Source organism: Myotis brandtii, unplaced genomic scaffold (genome assembly GCF_000412655.1).
Source record: "Myotis brandtii unplaced genomic scaffold, ASM41265v1 scaffold176, whole genome shotgun sequence".
Classification (NCBI taxonomy): Eukaryota; Metazoa; Chordata; class Mammalia; order Chiroptera; family Vespertilionidae; genus Myotis; species Myotis brandtii.
Genome location: NW_005356519.1, coordinates 2,991,435 through 3,009,375, shown reverse-complemented (window position 1 = coordinate 3,009,375; position 17,941 = coordinate 2,991,435). Strand labels below are relative to the sequence as shown.

Below are 17,941 nucleotides of genomic sequence, written 5' to 3'. Positions count from 1 at the left end.
TGTTAGTCACTTAGTAGCTGTAGTGGTTATCAGATTAACTGTCAGGGTATCTCATAGTATTTGTGTTCAAGTAACCCTTATTTTAGTTAATAATGGCCCCAAAGCTTGAGAATGGCAATGCTGGGAATTTGGATATGCCAAAGAGGAGCCATAAAGTGTTCCCTTTAAATGAAAAGTTATGTATTTTAAAAAAACATAGTATATATTGGGTTTGATATTGTCTGCAGTTCCAGGCATCCACTGGCAGTCTTAGAAAGCATCCCCAAAGATGGTGGGGAGGGAGGGAGGTATTACTGCATAAGTTCACTATCAGGCAATTTGATGTCTTTAAGTTGTTCATGAAGAAAAAAATTGTGTCTTCAATCAAGTAACTGAATACTATGATTCAGCATAACTTATTTTTTTGAATTTTAGAATTACAAAAGCATCTTTAAATTTAGATCTAAATAAAATATGATTTGAGGACTTATATTTCTTTGGCTACTTAATACTATAATTTTCATGACTTAAAATGTAGTGGCCATGACACATGAAAAGATGCTCAACATCACTAATCATTAAAGAAATACAACTCAAAACTACAGTGAGATACCACTTTACACCCTTTAGGATGGCTTCTATCAAACACAAACAAACAAAAAGCAGAAAATAGCCCTGGCTGGTTTGGCTCAGTAGATAGAGGGTTGGCCTAGTTGAAGGGTCCCAGGTTCAATTCTGGTCAAGGGCACATGTCCGGGTTGCGGGCTTAATCCTCAGTAGAGGGAGAACAGGAGGCAGGAGGCAGCCTATCAATGATTCTCTCTCATCATTGATGTTTCTACTCTCTCTCCCTCTCCTTCCTCTCTAAAATAAATTTTAAAAATTTTTTTTAAAAGAGCAGAAAATAACAAGTGCTGGCAAATGTGTAGAAAAATTGGGAACCTGGTGCACTGTTGGTGAGAATGTAAATAAAATGGTATTGTCCCCGTGAAAATCGGTAAGGTATTTTCTCAAAAAATTAAAAATAGAATTTGCATATAATCCAGCTATTCCATTCCTGGGTATATACTCAAAAGAATTGAAAGCAGGGTCTTAAAGAGGTATTTGTATACCCATACTCATTGCAACATTATTTGCAACATTATTCACAGCAGCTAAAATATGGATACAATTAAAGTATCCACCGATTACAAAGTGGATAACCAAAATGGGATATATATAGAATAGAATATTATTCAGCTGTAAAAAGGAAATTCTGACATATGCTATAACATGGATGAAACCTGAGGACATTATGTTATGCTAAGTGAAATAAGCCAGTCACAAAAAGACAAGTGCTGCATGATTTCACTTATATGAAATACTTAGAACAGTCAAAATCAGAAAAAAAAGTAAGTGGTGGTTGCCAGGGGCTAGGGGTAAAGGGGAATGGAGAGTTATTGTTTAATGGGGATAAAGTTTCAGTTTTGCAAGATGAGAAGAGTTCTGAGATGAATGGTGGTGATGGCTACACAACAATATAAATGTAGTTGATATACTAACCTGTATATTTCAGGATGATTAAGATGATAAAGCTTATGTTTTGTACATTTTACTACAATTAAAAAAAGTTGGAAAAAAACTAAAAAAAATCTATTGGCTAGGAATCATATTTTCTTTTTACAGTATTAATAAAAATAGCTGCTATTTATTAAGTACCTATAGCATTTTATACATATCACTAATTTCTACAACCTTATCGATATGAAAAGTGAGACTCATAAAAAATTGAGTAACGTGCCTGAACTCACACAGCTAGGAAGCAGCAAAATTAGCATTCAAACCAAAGCCCATGCCATTCTTTATGCATTTCACAAAAATTCAGAATAAAGTACACATGTGCTCCCAAAGAGCAGTAAGTTCAATCATTGTGAACAAATGACTACAAAACCCAAAAACCTAGAGCATAAAAGAGGCATTTGGAAGGGAAAAATCAGCATATAACAATAACCTATATCTTACCTCTATCCCTAATATACCCATGCAGACCTATTCATATGCAGTTCTCATTCCAAAGTTGAAATAAAGGCAAGTCTGTAAAGGCTTCACATTCTAAATTGCAAAACAAACACTCCCAAAAGCATCAGCAAAAAAGAAGAAAAGAGGGGTTGGTGTATGGTAGCAAAGGTAAAAATTTTACAGGATATTAAATAAATGTTAAGAAAAAAAGGATGGCAAAAGAGTAGAAAAAGAAGACATTTGGAAAACAATAACACCACCAAAGCTTAAAATAAAAGAATAGGTAAAACCAAAAATTGCAGAACAGAAAGATAAAAGTCAATACTAAGACATGACACAAATATGTAAAAGTTAATTTTCCTTTAGAGTGTATAGTTGATCTCGATTAATGAATGACTCCTAAGTTTGTGGAAGTGAATTAATTCACTGTAATAAATGACCCAGCAAAATTCTTCAGAATGGGTTTTCAATCAAAATGTGGCTCCAAATAAGTTGAATGAAAAAAATAGCTAGAAGGTGAGCAAAGTTGAAAAACTTAAAGGTATATAATAAAAATGCCAAAAAGTAGTTAGTTTTTCATGGAGGTCATTCATCAATACCTTCTGTTCTTATTCATAACTGCAAATTCTAGGGCATTTAACAAGTATTATTTTATTCTCTTCTACTCACATTTATTTCAGAAATTCTGAAAAAACGAAAAAAAAGAAAACCCCTTCTGAACCTCTAGAATTACATTCTTTCTTAAATACTGGTGAAACTGGACAATAGTACTCTCTTTCTTTGAACAATTTCAGAAAGACAGAGAAGAGAGTGTAAGTTTCAGGACTAGGATGGGAGTACCTAGCCCTTCCAAGGAACTAAAGAGCCTGGCCAGCATGGCTCAACGGTTGAGCATTGACCTATGAACCTAGAGGTCATGGTATAATCCCCAGGGTGGGGCATGTAGGAGGCAGCCAATCAATGATTCTTTCTCATCATTGATGTTTCAGTCTCTCTCTTCCTCTCCCGTCCTCTCTGAAGTCAATAAAAATATATTAAAAAAAGAAAGAAAGAAAACTAAAAAAAGATCTTTCAGAGCTTCATTTTGTCACTGTCAAATTCTTGAATGGTCTTTTACTTGGGGAGGAGGGATACTGACATATTATTATTTATTGCTTTCTGGATTCACTTTTAAGAACTTTGTTTTCTGAAATATTAAAGATAAATTTGGAATTTCAGAAACAAAGTGAAGATCTAGATTCTTAGTTTTGTAAAATTGTCCTAACATTATTTCATATCATGAATATGTTATATACATGAATAGAGATTTTCTCTATTAGATAAAAAATGTTTCAAAAGATTATGAATTCATTCTAGTCTAAAAAACTTAAGAATGGAACTGAGGTAAGGAAAAAACAAATAGAAGTATGAGAGTATGATGGTTTAGTGAGCAGGCAACAGTTCACGAGTGGACAGCAGTTTATTATTTCTCTCAGCAGTGAAGTCTCCTCCTCTTGGGTGGTTTACACTGTGACTGCAGCTGCATACCTTTGGTGGTATCAGATATGCTATTTAACAAGGCACACATCATATCACCCTCTAAGTGGTGAGGGTTTAGTATATGTGCTGGCCTCTGAGTCTTCTTAAATTGATTCTCTAGCTCCAGAAAACCTTGATCTCCTGAGAGGATGGTGAAAGGAATTTGCTTGGGTAGTTGTTCATCTAGACGGCCAGCCTAAGTTGGAACAAATAGCAAATGTTGATAAAAGTTATCATTTGAGTTTCAAATAAAGTTACATCTATTTCAGAATGAATACACACCTAGGAAGGATATAGATTGTTTCCTAGTCCCCACCAAAGTCAAGATCTCCTTCATAAATGAAATACACCACATTTAATGAAATGTAAAATACCATCAACTGCAAGATAAGCTATTTTATGTAGGAGGAAGGAAGGAAGGAGGGAGGGAAGGAAGGGAGGGAGGGAGAGAGGGAGGGAGGGGCCAAAAGGAGTCCAATAGGAGGCCCCTATCTTAAAGCTGAAATGCTATAAATCAACCACAGAGAAAAGGTAAGCAACGTAACTATCACACTCAATATTGGCACTGGATAGGTGGAAAAAGACATCTCTTGTGGTTTAAAACATAAGCATCATTCAACAAGTTTTCAGAGTAAATTCATGTTAGAAATGTGACACATAAATCTTTAAGCAGAGAATTTAATTTAAACTGGTCTCAGGCTGGTTGTTTCTCTGGGTGACTTGCAAAGCAGAAGCAAATGCAAATCCTGTCTAGCCAACAGTGATTGTTAAGGTGCCTCCCAATTTCAGAGATGTTAAAACGTGAAAGTGTCTTAGTATACCTCAAGTGCAGTGTCATCTCTTGATCATTTATTCCATAAATAGTTGAGAGTTTACTATGGTACCTAAGAGTCTGCTCCTCTCCCGTCCTAAAGTAGTAAATAATTAAGTAGTAAATAATTAAGCTCTAGTCTCTGCCCTTATAGTAGTCATAAGTAGAACCTGATATAGAAGGTTTAATACAAAAATATAATACTGAAGAATGATCTACAGTCTCATTATGATTAAAGTGGGGAGAAAATCCAAATGGGTCCTAGATTCACATTAAATCTGGAGTAAAACAATGACTCACATGCATACATATGGCAAAATCAGCAGCATCTTTTCTTTTACTACAACGAGGATGAAGGAAGAAGCATCCAATCCTATTCAGGTAATTATAGATCTTACAGTTGAGTGGAGGCTTCCAATTGGTGTTTCCGCCTATTATTTTTTAAAAAGGCATAAATGATAGTCAAATGGGAGAAAAAGAACCAAACACTAGATACAACTTAAAATTTTATCAAGAAAGCACACTAGGGGAAAAAAAAAAAGTGTTCTAGAGAGAAAGTACCAGATTAGAATGCAGAAGAACTCAGTTCTAGTACAGGTATCACCATCTTGTTGCTTTACAATCTTGGGAACGTAGACCAACTTCCCTGAATCTGCCTATTCATCTGAAAACTCACAGGGATATTAAGGAGAATCAAAAGTAATGTGTGAAAATTTTTTGAACGGTATCGTTCCATATAAATGTAAGCACTAGTGGTTTTTCACAAATATGTCAAGGCTGTCTTGTGGAGAGACATGATGGTCAATTAGCAAAGCTACATTTACGAAAAGGTTGTACTGGCTAACTTATCCAGGATACTATGTTTCTATCTTAAATTCCAATTCTCTTTATATGTGGCTTCCTATCAAACATGAAGTATATCAGATGCTCATTATACTAAACTTCTGTAAGTCAGAGAAGTCTTTTTCCAAGGTTTGGTCAATGGCGTGTAAAAAGATTTAGATAAAGTTGCACATTTTAATAGTAGCATAGTTGCCATAAAGCCCAAGTTCAAAAGCTAACTCTGCTACTTATTAGTTTTATATTTCAGAAAAAATAAACTTCTCAGCCTACTTCTTTGTATTTTAAAATCAGTAAGCATGCATTAGCACCAAGTATAGTACCTGGCACATTGAAGTTATTAAATAAAGGCCTTTTCAAGCTGTATCTAAAGATCAATAAATTTTTGGGTGACCAAAGAGCTAACATTTACCATAGAGAAATGTAGAAAAAAAAATATTCTAGCAGAATAACTATCATGTAAATTGACAATATTGCAATATGTTCCTATGTTCAATTCAGGAAGGTTCAAGAGGAGTCCTTTAAAGTGAACCATATTCTAAGAAGAAAACAAAAGGGGGATTGCCTCAAATGTTTTCCTTATTAACCATACCTTGAAAGCCCCAAATAAATGTTCCTTGGTTAAGATGCCCTGGTAGATGACCAAAAAAGTTGGACCAGTTATCAAAATCTACAAATACTATATGAGTCATGGTTCGCAGGTAATCCAAATCTGGAAGCTCAACAACTTCATCTAAGAAAAAAACATTAATATGGATTCAGTAAGAATTAGCTAAAAACATTTTAATTTCTCAGAGAATTAGTATGCAAAATATTAATCTTGCATGTTATTCTCATCTAAACCTTTTTGTAAAGTTCAAACCTGTACATGACACAGTACATTTAAGTTGGATAATTTCGTTCTTTTCCTAATATAGACTGATTTATTAATAGCCCTCTGGCTTGTGATTAAACACCATATGGAGCAGAAATGAGATAACCTACAACCATAATAGGCACTGGTGACACTTCAGTACCTTCACTACAAGCACATCTTTCTTGGTTCTCTCAGATTCTTTCATCCTCTACCACACTCCAACTCTCCCTCCCTTTCCCTTCTTTCATACTTTTCTACCTTTACAAAGCCTTAAAGTCTCTAGTGGTAGCAATGAAAACCTTAAAATGTTAAATTATTTATAAAATAAATAGCTTCTGCTCCACCTAATAGAGACTCCCTCAAATATACTACTGTATCCCCTCCCATTTCCAAGCCACCCATCATCTTATATCTTTTCTTAAAATTCTAATTATTGTAGATTTAGATACTACAATCATCTTCTATTAAACACAACCAATCCAAATTCCCAAAAAATAATCAGAAGAGCAATAGAAAAGCCAAAGAAAACATAAAACGGGGTGACCACAGGTTTACTGTTTGAAGTAGTGTTAAATAGGTCTGTAGTATGTCAGTTAATAATTTCTTACATAAAATATGCCATGACTAAAGGTGATGCTGAGATCTACATGTGCCAGACAGCAAGCCTGTAAAAATTCAATATTTCATAAAAATACTTTATTAGCCAAATTTTTCAGATATCCTCATTGTCTCCACTCTATATGGTAAAACTTATCAAGAGTTAATATTTATGGTAAAGGAATTAAACAAAGAAAAAAACAGTTCATAGATACAGACAACAGTATGGTGATTATCAGAGGGAAAGGGGGTTAGGAGGAGGTAGAAGAGGGTGAAGTGGGGAGAGATGGTGATGGAAGGAGACTTGACTTGGGGTGGTGAACACATAATGCACTGTATAGATGATGTATTATAGAATGGTACACCTGAAACCTATATAGTTTTATTAACCAATGTCAACCCAACAAATTCAATAAAAAATTTTTTAAAGGATATAGACTTGCAATTATACTCTAAACAAAACAAATTATATCTCTAAACAAAAATATTGCACTCTTCTAGGCTTACTTAATCTTACCATATAGGAGAAGGAAAGTCTAGAGTAAGTACAAACAAGGGATCCACACCTCATTTCTCTCCCTGGTTTTTGCTACCACTTGTAACTCTACCTCTAATTCCTATTTTAACTATAAGTAAAAAACAAATCATAACAAAAATATACAAATTCTAAAGTGACCCTGAAGATTTCTTGTACTTATAGAATAAGGCCAAAATAGAAACAAAAAGTATTCTATTTGATTTATCATCACTTGAATTAACTAAAATCAAAATAATATGTCCAGGATAACTTTAAAATCTTACTTTCTGAAACACTAAATTTCTTTCATCTCTCAAAATCCCCATGCTTTTTGTAAAAGAAAAAATGTTATCTAAAATATATACTACTTAAAGCTAACATACACTCTTGGTCCCCTGAAGTTTAGAAAATGGCTGGCTGGATGTAGTAGTAGGAATATAAATCCCTACACAGTATATGCTACAGTAATTAACTAACTTTTCATCCAATCATGCTTGTTGCTTTAAAACTGAATCATTAGTTTTCACAAAAATGATGGCTATAATACACATTTCTACATTAATATAGAAACCTGCACAGACATTAGAGTGGTAAAGCATACCTATATTCTGACAGCTGAGGTCATTCTCGGCTTCTTTCTCCATGTCTGAAGTTTTTGGATAGCTTACCGCCTGTTTCAGTTTTCTCTCTGTACGTGAGGCATTGGCAGCAAACTTGTACGGGCTTGTTTTTTCAAATCCAAAATGCGCCACACTGGGTTTCTGTAAGAAGCAATGTTTTGTGTGGAAGTGCTGCTGAGCACTCTCAGGATCATGAAACGCTTTGGTGCAGGTGCCACACTTGATTACATACTGCTGCTCCTCCTCCACTCTCTTTGCTTCGCTGTGCACTTGATGGATGTGAGTGTTCATGTCAGCTGCATTCTGTGCTGTTGCTGAACACAAACTGCAGCGAAACCACAATTTACCTTTATCCAGCATCATTTGGAGACATCTACTATAATCTTCTCTTCTGTTGACTTTACAGATGTAACTCTCACGGCAACCACAGGTTAACAGATTACTGGTCTCTAGCACAGGAAAATCATTCTCAGTTTTAATTGAAATTTCAGTTTTTTCTGGCACAAACACATAATCAATGCTGTGGTGCTCCTTATAATGACTCAAAAATTCATCTTCCACATTAAAGGTGAGATCGCAAAGCCCACAGAAGTACTTAATCTTTATCTCATTGTCATGTGCATCCTGGCAATGTCGGTAAAGTGTTTCTATCTTGTGAAAAGTCTTTTTGCAATGGGCACAGCTGTATCTATGAAACTGGTGACTTGCTAAAGACATGCAATGCTGTTTTACACATTCTTGGGAATCAAACATATCTTCACAGATTCGGCATTGCCATTTACCCCTGGGAGGACTGTTTGATGGGGAATGATCAACAATAGGAATAGCTGAAGAAGGATTCTTAACAGTCAAATTACTCCCCAATGTTGTAGAGGATGATGGCAAAGTTTCACTTTCTACCTCATCTGTCTCATAAAAATACCTGTGACCAGTATGAAATTCAGTGACATGTGCCATGATAGTTTCTTTCCTTGTTAACTCCTTTTTGCATGTTCGACACCAGAAAAGAAAGTTATTTAAATGTGCCCCTCCATGAATCCGGCTCATATGTAAACGGATTACACCTGAATCTTCACAAACCTTTCCACAAACCACACACTTATAACACATTGTATTTGCTGAGAAAACATGCTTTTCTACTAAATCTTCACTTGGGAATCGTTGATGACATTCACAAAACCAGGTTTTAACAACTGACTTTCCTTCCTGGACACAAACCGTACCTTCATGGCTTTTATCTTCTAAGTTCATCTTCTTTTTTGGAATGGTACTGCAATCTTGTGAGCTAGATTCTTGGAAAGACATAGTTCTTTTAAGTGATGAAAATTTCGATTGATCTAGCAATAGATTCAAGTCAGAAGGAGATTTGTTCCCTTCACTGATGTAGCTATAAAGTAAGACTGATTCTTCCATTGAGTTAATAATTCGGACTTTGTGTCCTAAATTTTGCTTGTGGTTTCGGGTACTGCTTTCATTCACAAAGGCTTGGTTGCAATTTGGACAATAACCTCTTAATATGAATTTCTCTGCAATCTGGGCAATGCTTTTCTCAGCTACAGCTACAGGACCAGCATTCCGACAACGAACTCTAAAGTGGATAAGAAAAGGTGAAGGGATTAAGCAAAACAAAACAAAACAAAACAAAACAAAACAAAACTCATAGACACAAACAAAAGTATGGTGACTGCTAGAGAGAAAGGGGGGTAGGGGGAGATAGAAGAGCGGGGTAAATGGTGATGGAAGGAGACTTCACTTGGAGTTGTGAACACATAATACAACACACAGGTAATGTATTATAGAATTCTATACTGACACCTATATAATTTTATTAACCAATGACACTGCAATAAATTCAATTTAAAAAGACTTAAAAATAAAATGGATAAGAAAAACTCTTTCATAAATATTTTCTAAATGCAGTATCTCTGCTTTTATTGTAGGAATTATAAAATAAACAACATATACATAAGCACTAAAAGATATTTCTCAGTAAAGACGCAGGTTATATAATATTCTATCAGTACAATGTACCTGAGTATTACCTACATTTTGTCTGTTTCTATCCTATATACAAACGGGTAAAACTAGAATCAAAAGATTTTTTAAAAATCAGACAAACTTTTAAAAACTAAGAACAGAATCAAGTACACTGACAGAGGACCTTATCAGACAAGCAATAATTTCTTTATGATAATTAAACTGGAGGAGGAATGCTATGGTAAGATTCTCAATAACCTGGTACCCATTCCTTAAGAACTGATTTATTTACTTTATGTCAGGAATATGCCATGTCCATAGTTACTTTTATATTAAAGAATCAGGCTCAACTAAGAGAAACACTATTCCAAAAATTAACTAAAAATAAATCATCTTCTCTAGGGAAAAAGAAAAATGAAACTGTGCTTCAACTGTCTTCCTTTCACTACTAAACTCCAAAGAGAACAGACCTGCTACCATCCCATATATTTAGTATATCTTAAAAGTGGGAAGTTATTTATCAAGTATGGTCTTTAATTATAGTGGAATTAAACTGAAAACAAGAAATAATAAAAAAAATCCCTAAGTATTTGGAAATTACAACCCTAAATCTTTACAAGTTAAACAACACATTTCTAATAAATCTATGGGTCAAAGAAAATATTAAAAGAAAAAATAAGATATTTTTAACTTAATGAAAATAAAAACAATTTATAAAAATCTGAGGAATGCAGGTAAAACAATGCTTAGATAAAAATATTTAACTTTAAATGTTTATATAAAAAAAGAAGGTCCAAAGTCAAACTAAACTTCTACCTTAAAAAGCTAGAATAAAACCCATTTCTGGTGGAGATGACCTCCCCAAAACAACATGCCTCACAAAAGAATCTTCTTCCCTCTCCAGAGAGGAGAAGAGGAAACACAAAAAGTGCCTGGCGCAGAGCCCCAGTTCCTCCTTCATGGATGTGAAAAGCCCAGGATGCTATAAAATCACCACCTTCTTTAACCACGCACAACAAGTAGTTTTGTGTGTTGGTTGCTCCACTGTTTTCTGTCAGAACAGGAAGAAAAGCAAGGCTTATAGAAGGATGCTCCTTCAGAAGGAAGCAGCACTAAAAGCACCTCAGATCAAGAAGAGTAGGAAACCAAGCCAATAAATATATTTTGGATACAAAAAAAAAAAAAAAAGTTAGAAAAAGATAAGCAAATTAAACCCAAAGTTTAAAAAGCAGTAATCAACAAAGTAAAAAATGGGAAAATAACAGAGAATCAATCATCAGTGAAATCAAATGCTGGTTGTTTTAAAGATCAACAAAAATTTGTTCACAGATAGATTACAGAAATAAACGTAAATGCTTTTAAAAAGCTGAACTTTATTAAAAAATGAAGTAAACAAAAAAATATATTCCTGAAACAAGAATAAGCAAGTTTCTCAGACAAGACAGAGAAAGTATAACTATAAGAGAAAAGAAAAATCTATAAATTACACTTAATGAGATTAAAAACTTCTAATCAAAAGACACAATTAACAATATGAATATGCACCAGACTGGGAGAGAATACATTCATAGTACATATACCTGACAAAAGATTTATATCAAGAATATATATAAAGAACCTCAACTCACATTTAAAGGCAAACAATCTAATTTTTAAAATAGGCAAAAGACTTGAACAGATATTTCACAAAGATAAATGAATGGTACTAAGTACATGAAAAAGTGCCTAACATCATTGTTCATCAGGAAAATGCAGATTAAAAACCACAATGAGACACTCAAAAGAATAGCTAAAATGAAAAAGACTGGCAACACAAATCTTGGCATGGATATAGAATAACTGGAATTCTCCTATCTTGCTGTTGGAAATACACACTAAAATGTTTAGTAGTTTCTTATAAAACTAAATACACAATTATGGCAGGGGGGTTAGTGAGGAACGACCAAACGACTGAACAGCAGGCTGCATGGGGCGACCAGGCCGTCAGTGGGGGGCAGTTAGGGGCAACTAGGCTGGCATATGGGGGCAGTAAGAGGCGACCAGGCCAGTGGTTGGGGGGGCAGTTAGGGGCGACCAGGCCGGCAGGGAGGGAGCAGTTGGGGGCGACTTGACTGGAAGCGGGGGGGTCTGAGGGGTGATTAGGCTGGCAGGGGGGGCAGTGAGGGGTGATCAGGTTGGCAGGGGGGCAGTTAGGAGCAAACAGGCCGGCAGGGAGAGGGCAGTTGGGGGAGACCTGGCTGGCAGCGGGGGGCAATTAGGGGCGATCAGGCCAGTGGGGGGGCAGTTAGGGGCAATCAGGCTGACATGCAGAGGCAGTGAGGGGCGATCAGGCCAGCAGGAGGGGGCAGTTAGAGGCGACCAGGCAGGCAGGTAGGTGAGTGATTAGGAGCCAGCAGTCCAGGGTTATGAGAGGGATGTCTGACTGCCAGGATTGTGAGGTGCCTAAACTGGCAGTCGGACATCCCCACAGGGTCTTGGATTGGATAGGGTGCAGGCTGGACTGAGGGGACCCCGCCCCCCCATGCACGAGTTTCGTGCACCGGGCCTCTAGTATATTCATAAAAAGATTTGTACAAAATGTACATAGTACCTTTACTCAGAATAGCTAAAAACTGTCAATAATCTAACTGTTCATCCACATGAGAATGAACAAACTGTGCTATATTCATACAATAGAATACAGTATTACTCATCAGTAAAAAGGAACAATGTACTGAACAACATGGATCAATCTCATGGATCAATACTATGACAAATACAAAAGAGTACATACTATATGATTCCATTTATATAAAGTTGAAGAGGAGATAAAACTAATGTAAGTTACAAAAAATATCAGAATAAACATTGCCTGGAAATGAGAGGGTGGAAAAAGTTGGGAAGGGACACAATGGAACTTCCCAGAGAGGTAACATCTAATCTAATAAAAGAGAAACATGCAAATTGACCATAACTTCGATAAGCCCCAAGCCAAGCCCACCAGCCAGTCAGAGGGACTATATGCAAATTAACCCAACCAAGATGGCGGCCGGCAGCCACGGAGGATTGGTTGCCCCGGCAATGGAGGAAGCCAAGCTTCCTGCCTGCCCTGGCTGGCTGTGGCCTCCGCTAAAGGCAACAAAGTTTTAATTATAGAAGCTAAATAAATCCCAGATACCTGCTTCCAGCCAGCCTCCACTGGGAGCTTGGGTGGCTGGGGGCCTTGGCCAGCCTGCAAACAGCCATCAGCCCCTCACCCAAGCTGGCCAGGCACCTCAACGGGGACCCCCACCCTGAAGGAGCTGTGGCCAGTCTGAAAACAGCCCTTAGCCCCTCACCCAGGCTGGCCAGGCACCCCAGCAGGACCCCCACCCTGATCTGGAACACCCTTCAGGGAAAACCAGCCAGCCCCCACCCATGCACCAGGCATATAATAAAAGGGTAATATGCAAATTGACCCTAACAGCAGAATGACTGGGAATAACTGGTCACTATGACAAACTTTCTCTAACAGCAGAATGACCAGGAACAACTGGTCACTATGATGTGCACTGACCACCAGGGGGTAGACACTCAATGCAGGAGCTGCCCCCTGGTGGTCAGTGCACTCCCACAGGGGAAGCCCAGCTCAGCCACAAGCCGGGCTGATGGCTGCGAGCACAGCACAGTGGTGGGAGCCTCTCCCACCTCCTCAGAGGCACTAAGGATGTCTGACTGCAGCTTAGGCCTGGTCCCCGCTGGCAAGTGGACATCCCCTGAGGGGTCCTGGGCTGCCAGAGGGATGTCTGACTGCCAGCTTAGGCCCCGATCTCCCGGGGAGTGGGCCTAAGCCAGCAGGTGGTCCCAGACTGTGAGAGGGCACAGGCAGGGCTGAGGGACCCCCCCCCTCCGAGTGCACAAATTTTTGTGCACCGGGCCTCTAGTCCTATATAATAAAAGGGTTATATGCAAATTGACTCTAACAGCAGAATGACCAGGAACAACTGGTCACTATGATGTGCACTGACCACCAGGGGGTAGACACTCAATGCAGGAGCTGCCCCCTGGTGGTCAGTGCACTCCCACAGGGGAAGCCCAGCTCAGCCACAAGCCGGGCTGATGGCTGCGAGCACAGCACAGTGGTGGGAGCCTCTCCCACCTCCTCAGAGGCACTAAGGATGTCTGACTGCAGCTTAGGCCCACTCCCCGCGGACTTAAGCCGCAGTTGGACATCCCTCAAGGGCTCCTGGGCTTCCAGAGGAATGTCTGACTGCCAACTTAGGCCTGATACCCTGGGGAGTGAGCCTAGGCTGGCAAGTGGACATCCCCTAAGGGGTCCCGGACTGCAAGAGGGTGCAGGCCATGCTGAGGGACTCCCTGCCCCAGTGCATGAATTTTTGTGCACCGAGCCTCTAGTATTATGATAAAAGTATAGGTTAAACAGAAGTATCCATTTGTCAAATTGTGAAAGTTAAAATTGTACAACTGTAGCCCAGCCAGTGTGGCTCAGCGGTTGAGCATCAACCCATGAACCAAGAGGTCACTGGTTTAATTCCAGGTCAGGGCACATGCCTGTGTTATGGGCTCGATCCCCAGTAGGGGCGTCCAAAAGGCAGCCAATGTTTCCATCTCTCTATCCCTCTCACTTCTTCTCACCCTAAAACTCAATTTAAAAAAATTTTAAATAAATGCAATTGTAGATAAACTTGTAATGCATTTTAAAGAAATAATAGAAAAAAAGAAACCTAAGAGACAAAGCATCTTAATGCAAAGTACAGACTATGTTTGAATCCAGATTCCAAAAAACGAAATATAAAAAAACTTCATGACATAATCAAGAAAATTCATTAACTAGGTATTTGATGATATTAAAAAACTATTCATTTTTTAAGGTACGATAATGATATTAATTTTTAAGAGAAGAGCCCTTATCATTTATGTACACATACTGAAATATTTACAAATAAAATGACATGATTTGCTTCAACATAATTTACAGGGATGAGAATATAAATAAAACACACTGCCATGTGCAAAAGGTATATAGGGGTCATTACACTATTCTCCTTTTGTATACTGCTTGATAATTTCCTTTGTAAAGACAAAAAATCATACTGAAATCTTCTTAAGATAAATTTGGCCTTTCATGAAATTTAATCTTTCATATAGATATATGTTCCATTCTGGTTGACTTAAAGCCATAGTTCTATTTTAACCCTCTCCTTCCCTATATATAACACTCACAGAACACACAGAGAAAAATTACACACAAACTTAGAACTATTGGCTTGTTTTATATTCACAGCAATATCAATATATCCACTTCTTCCATAACTCTAATTCTCTCATTACGCTAATTTGGTTAATTTCCAGGCAAATGCACATTCTTGTTTCAAAAGGAGAGAAACATGGAATAGAGCGTTACTTGTTGAATCCCACTGGTGAAGAGCTTATTGGGCAGGATTCCCTTACAAACCTGAAATGGGCAGTGAGCTCCATATGGGAACGCAGTGTCTGGTGGCAGGCCACACACTTAACTTGAAATGGAACATCTTTGCACAGAGAGATCAAAAGTTTCTTTGCAAAAGATGGAAATGATATTGGATATGCTATTCTCCTGTCATCTGAAAAAAAAAAGTTATAACTTGCAAAGATTTGAGTAGAGTAACCCAACATTTCCTCCCTTTTGTCTTCCTCAATATCAGCTGGAGTAAGTAAAAGATATTTACATAAAATCTGAAAGTCATTTTCTAGCCTTAAGTGCAAAAGTTATTGAAAACCACCCAAATTCCCAGATATCATGTATGTAAAAACATTATTCTGAATAAATGTTTTCTTTCCAAGTTTCTTTTCATTTCTCAAAGTAAACCTTATTCTTAGGTACAGATAAGTATTGAGAATCTTTTCTTTAAAAAAAGAATTAAAAATGTTTCACTTTCACAGTTTGCATACTAAAGTGAGGGTAAGAAACCTCAAAAATTATCTCAGAAGTGTGGAAACTCAGCAAAAATTAAAGTGGTTTAATAATTTTCAGAGAACATACCACCCAGTTTAAAACGCTGATGGAAATGATTCTTTCCAGACATGTGCTTCAAACACTCATCCTTGCCGCTAAAAAGAAGGAAGCAATTTGGACATGCAAAACACTGAATAATCTGAGGAAGAAGGTTGCTTTTATGTCCATCATCTGCAGCTTCCTAAAATATAAGGCAAAGATGAATTATAGACAACTAAAATCAACCAATATTCAAATTCTTAAAATTAACTTTCAAGATATTTATTATCTGGAATATTCTCGATCTGTTTTTAACATGAAAACTTCTTCCCTGAGTGAACAATGGAGCTTTTCTCATAAATGAGGTCCCATATACAAAATTTTTAAATTTTTTTCCTTGAAAACAATTATAACTATCTTTCTGTGACAATAAATATACAAGTATATTTGCTTTCTATGTATTTTTCCTTTTTTACATACATACCCATATGCAATATTATATAAATACATAAATGTTTTCACATCACATACACTTTTTCTAAAGTTTTGCTTTGTTCAATCTACTCTGCAATATAACCTTTGCTTACAAATATGCATTTATCCATAAATAGCTCCATGCTTAATAATTTACATATACAAACAAACATACAAGGGGGATTGCCATTGTTTTATCAAATATATTCAACTTAGACTCTTCTGCCTCTTAGTTTTCTTATTCCACAATATCTAAAGGAAAGCCCTAAGACGCAACTGGTATAACTTTCATTCATTATTCTTAATAATTGTCAACTACTCCATCTTTGGATCTACTATGATTTAGTCAAGTATTCATTTTGAGGCCTTATTTTTTGCCACTATAAACAATAATGTTGTAAACATCCTTGAGTATATATCCTTATTTATAGGTGCTTTCTCTCATTATCAGTGGTCCTATTGGGTTGAAAGGTATATTCTTTGAGTATTAAAAGATGTTATATGGTTGCTTTTCAAAATGGCTCTACCAATTCTCCTAGCCTGGCAGCAATAGCTATTATTTTTGCAGTCTGACAGATGATGTGATACTCATTGTTACTTTCATTGCATTTCCTGTCTACTAGGGAGTTTGAGCATTTATTCATACAATTCTGTGGATATTCCACATTCTGTAGAATGCTTATTCATATTCTTTATCCTCATATTTCAATGTTTTGTTTTCTCTCCTTTTGGTCAACTTCATTATCAAAACTCTTTGTCCAATCCTCTATTTTGCAAATATTTTCAAACATCTGTTAATGAATTCTGTATATGCTCACTTTAAAATTTTGATGTAGTGAAACAGGTATGTCTTTTTTAGCATCTAAGTTTCCAAACTTAGTAAGAGCCTCCTTTATCCCGCAATTTGTTAATGGTCTTTAGAGTAATAGCCTTAAAAGTTGTGTCTTCTTAAATTTACTATCTTAAATTTACATTAGGGATATCAAAGTAGTTTGTGTAGTCTTATGAGATGCAACTAGAAGAGGAACAGTAAACTTACATTTATATTAAATACATGTCAAGCAAGCACCATTAGGATTCAAAGTGTGCTTTTCCATTTAATTCTTATAATAATCCCATGGAATATTAATTTATTCATTTGTAAATAAGAAAGTTGAAACTTAGATTAAGTCAACAAAATTACCATTCCTCCAACCAAGGTGTTACCATAGAAGAGACAAAACTACCATTCAAATACAGCTTTATATCTTTGGTTACAAATTCTATGCTCTTTCCACTATTCTCATCCCATTTTAATTTGGCAAGTGCCACACAAAAGATTACACTGGGAAGATATTTTGTATTTCATTAGAAGGTTCTAAAAGTTAAGAGCACTACAAGCATTTATTAACCACCAATTTATACAAATGACCCCTAATGAAGACCTCTAAACTAAAAAAATAAAATAATTTTTAGTTCAATTCTGAGTTATAAATGTATTCCATATAATGCTCATTTAAATGGTTTGTTCAATAAAACAAAAATGTGGTTCTACATAAAATTTTACTGGAATATAACTGTTATATAAGTGATATATATTTGCAAATACCATCTACAAACTAGAGAAAAGAATGAGAAACAGAATGTCTGGTAAGTTCAAGTGCTAAATTTATTTTTACTATTATATTTCTGGTTACATTAAAATAACATACATCATAAAACTTTGTATATATATATGTGTGTGTGTGTGTGTGTGTGTGTGTGTGTGTGTGTGTGTGTGTGTATATATATATATATATATATATATATATATTAGAACAAC

The 17,941-nt window shown here is 36.4% G+C and overlaps 1 protein-coding gene across 1 annotated transcript in view; it reads right to left on the bottom strand.

Annotated features, from left to right (window-relative positions):
- The window catches only part of ZNF451 (zinc finger protein 451), a 103,978-nt gene that overhangs the window by 15,780 nt on the left and 70,257 nt on the right, over nt 1-17,941 (bottom strand). Inside the window, exons 11-16 of the mRNA XM_005863324.2 lie at nt 15,715-15,868; nt 15,148-15,295; nt 7,718-9,324; nt 5,739-5,879; nt 4,607-4,737; nt 3,505-3,691 (exon numbers count right to left, since the gene is read on the bottom strand). Coding sequence (XP_005863386.1) covers nt 3,505-3,691; nt 4,607-4,737; nt 5,739-5,879; nt 7,718-9,324; nt 15,148-15,295; nt 15,715-15,868 — 2,368 coding nt within the window. The remainder of the gene's footprint in view (nt 1-3,504; nt 3,692-4,606; nt 4,738-5,738; nt 5,880-7,717; nt 9,325-15,147; nt 15,296-15,714; nt 15,869-17,941) is intronic.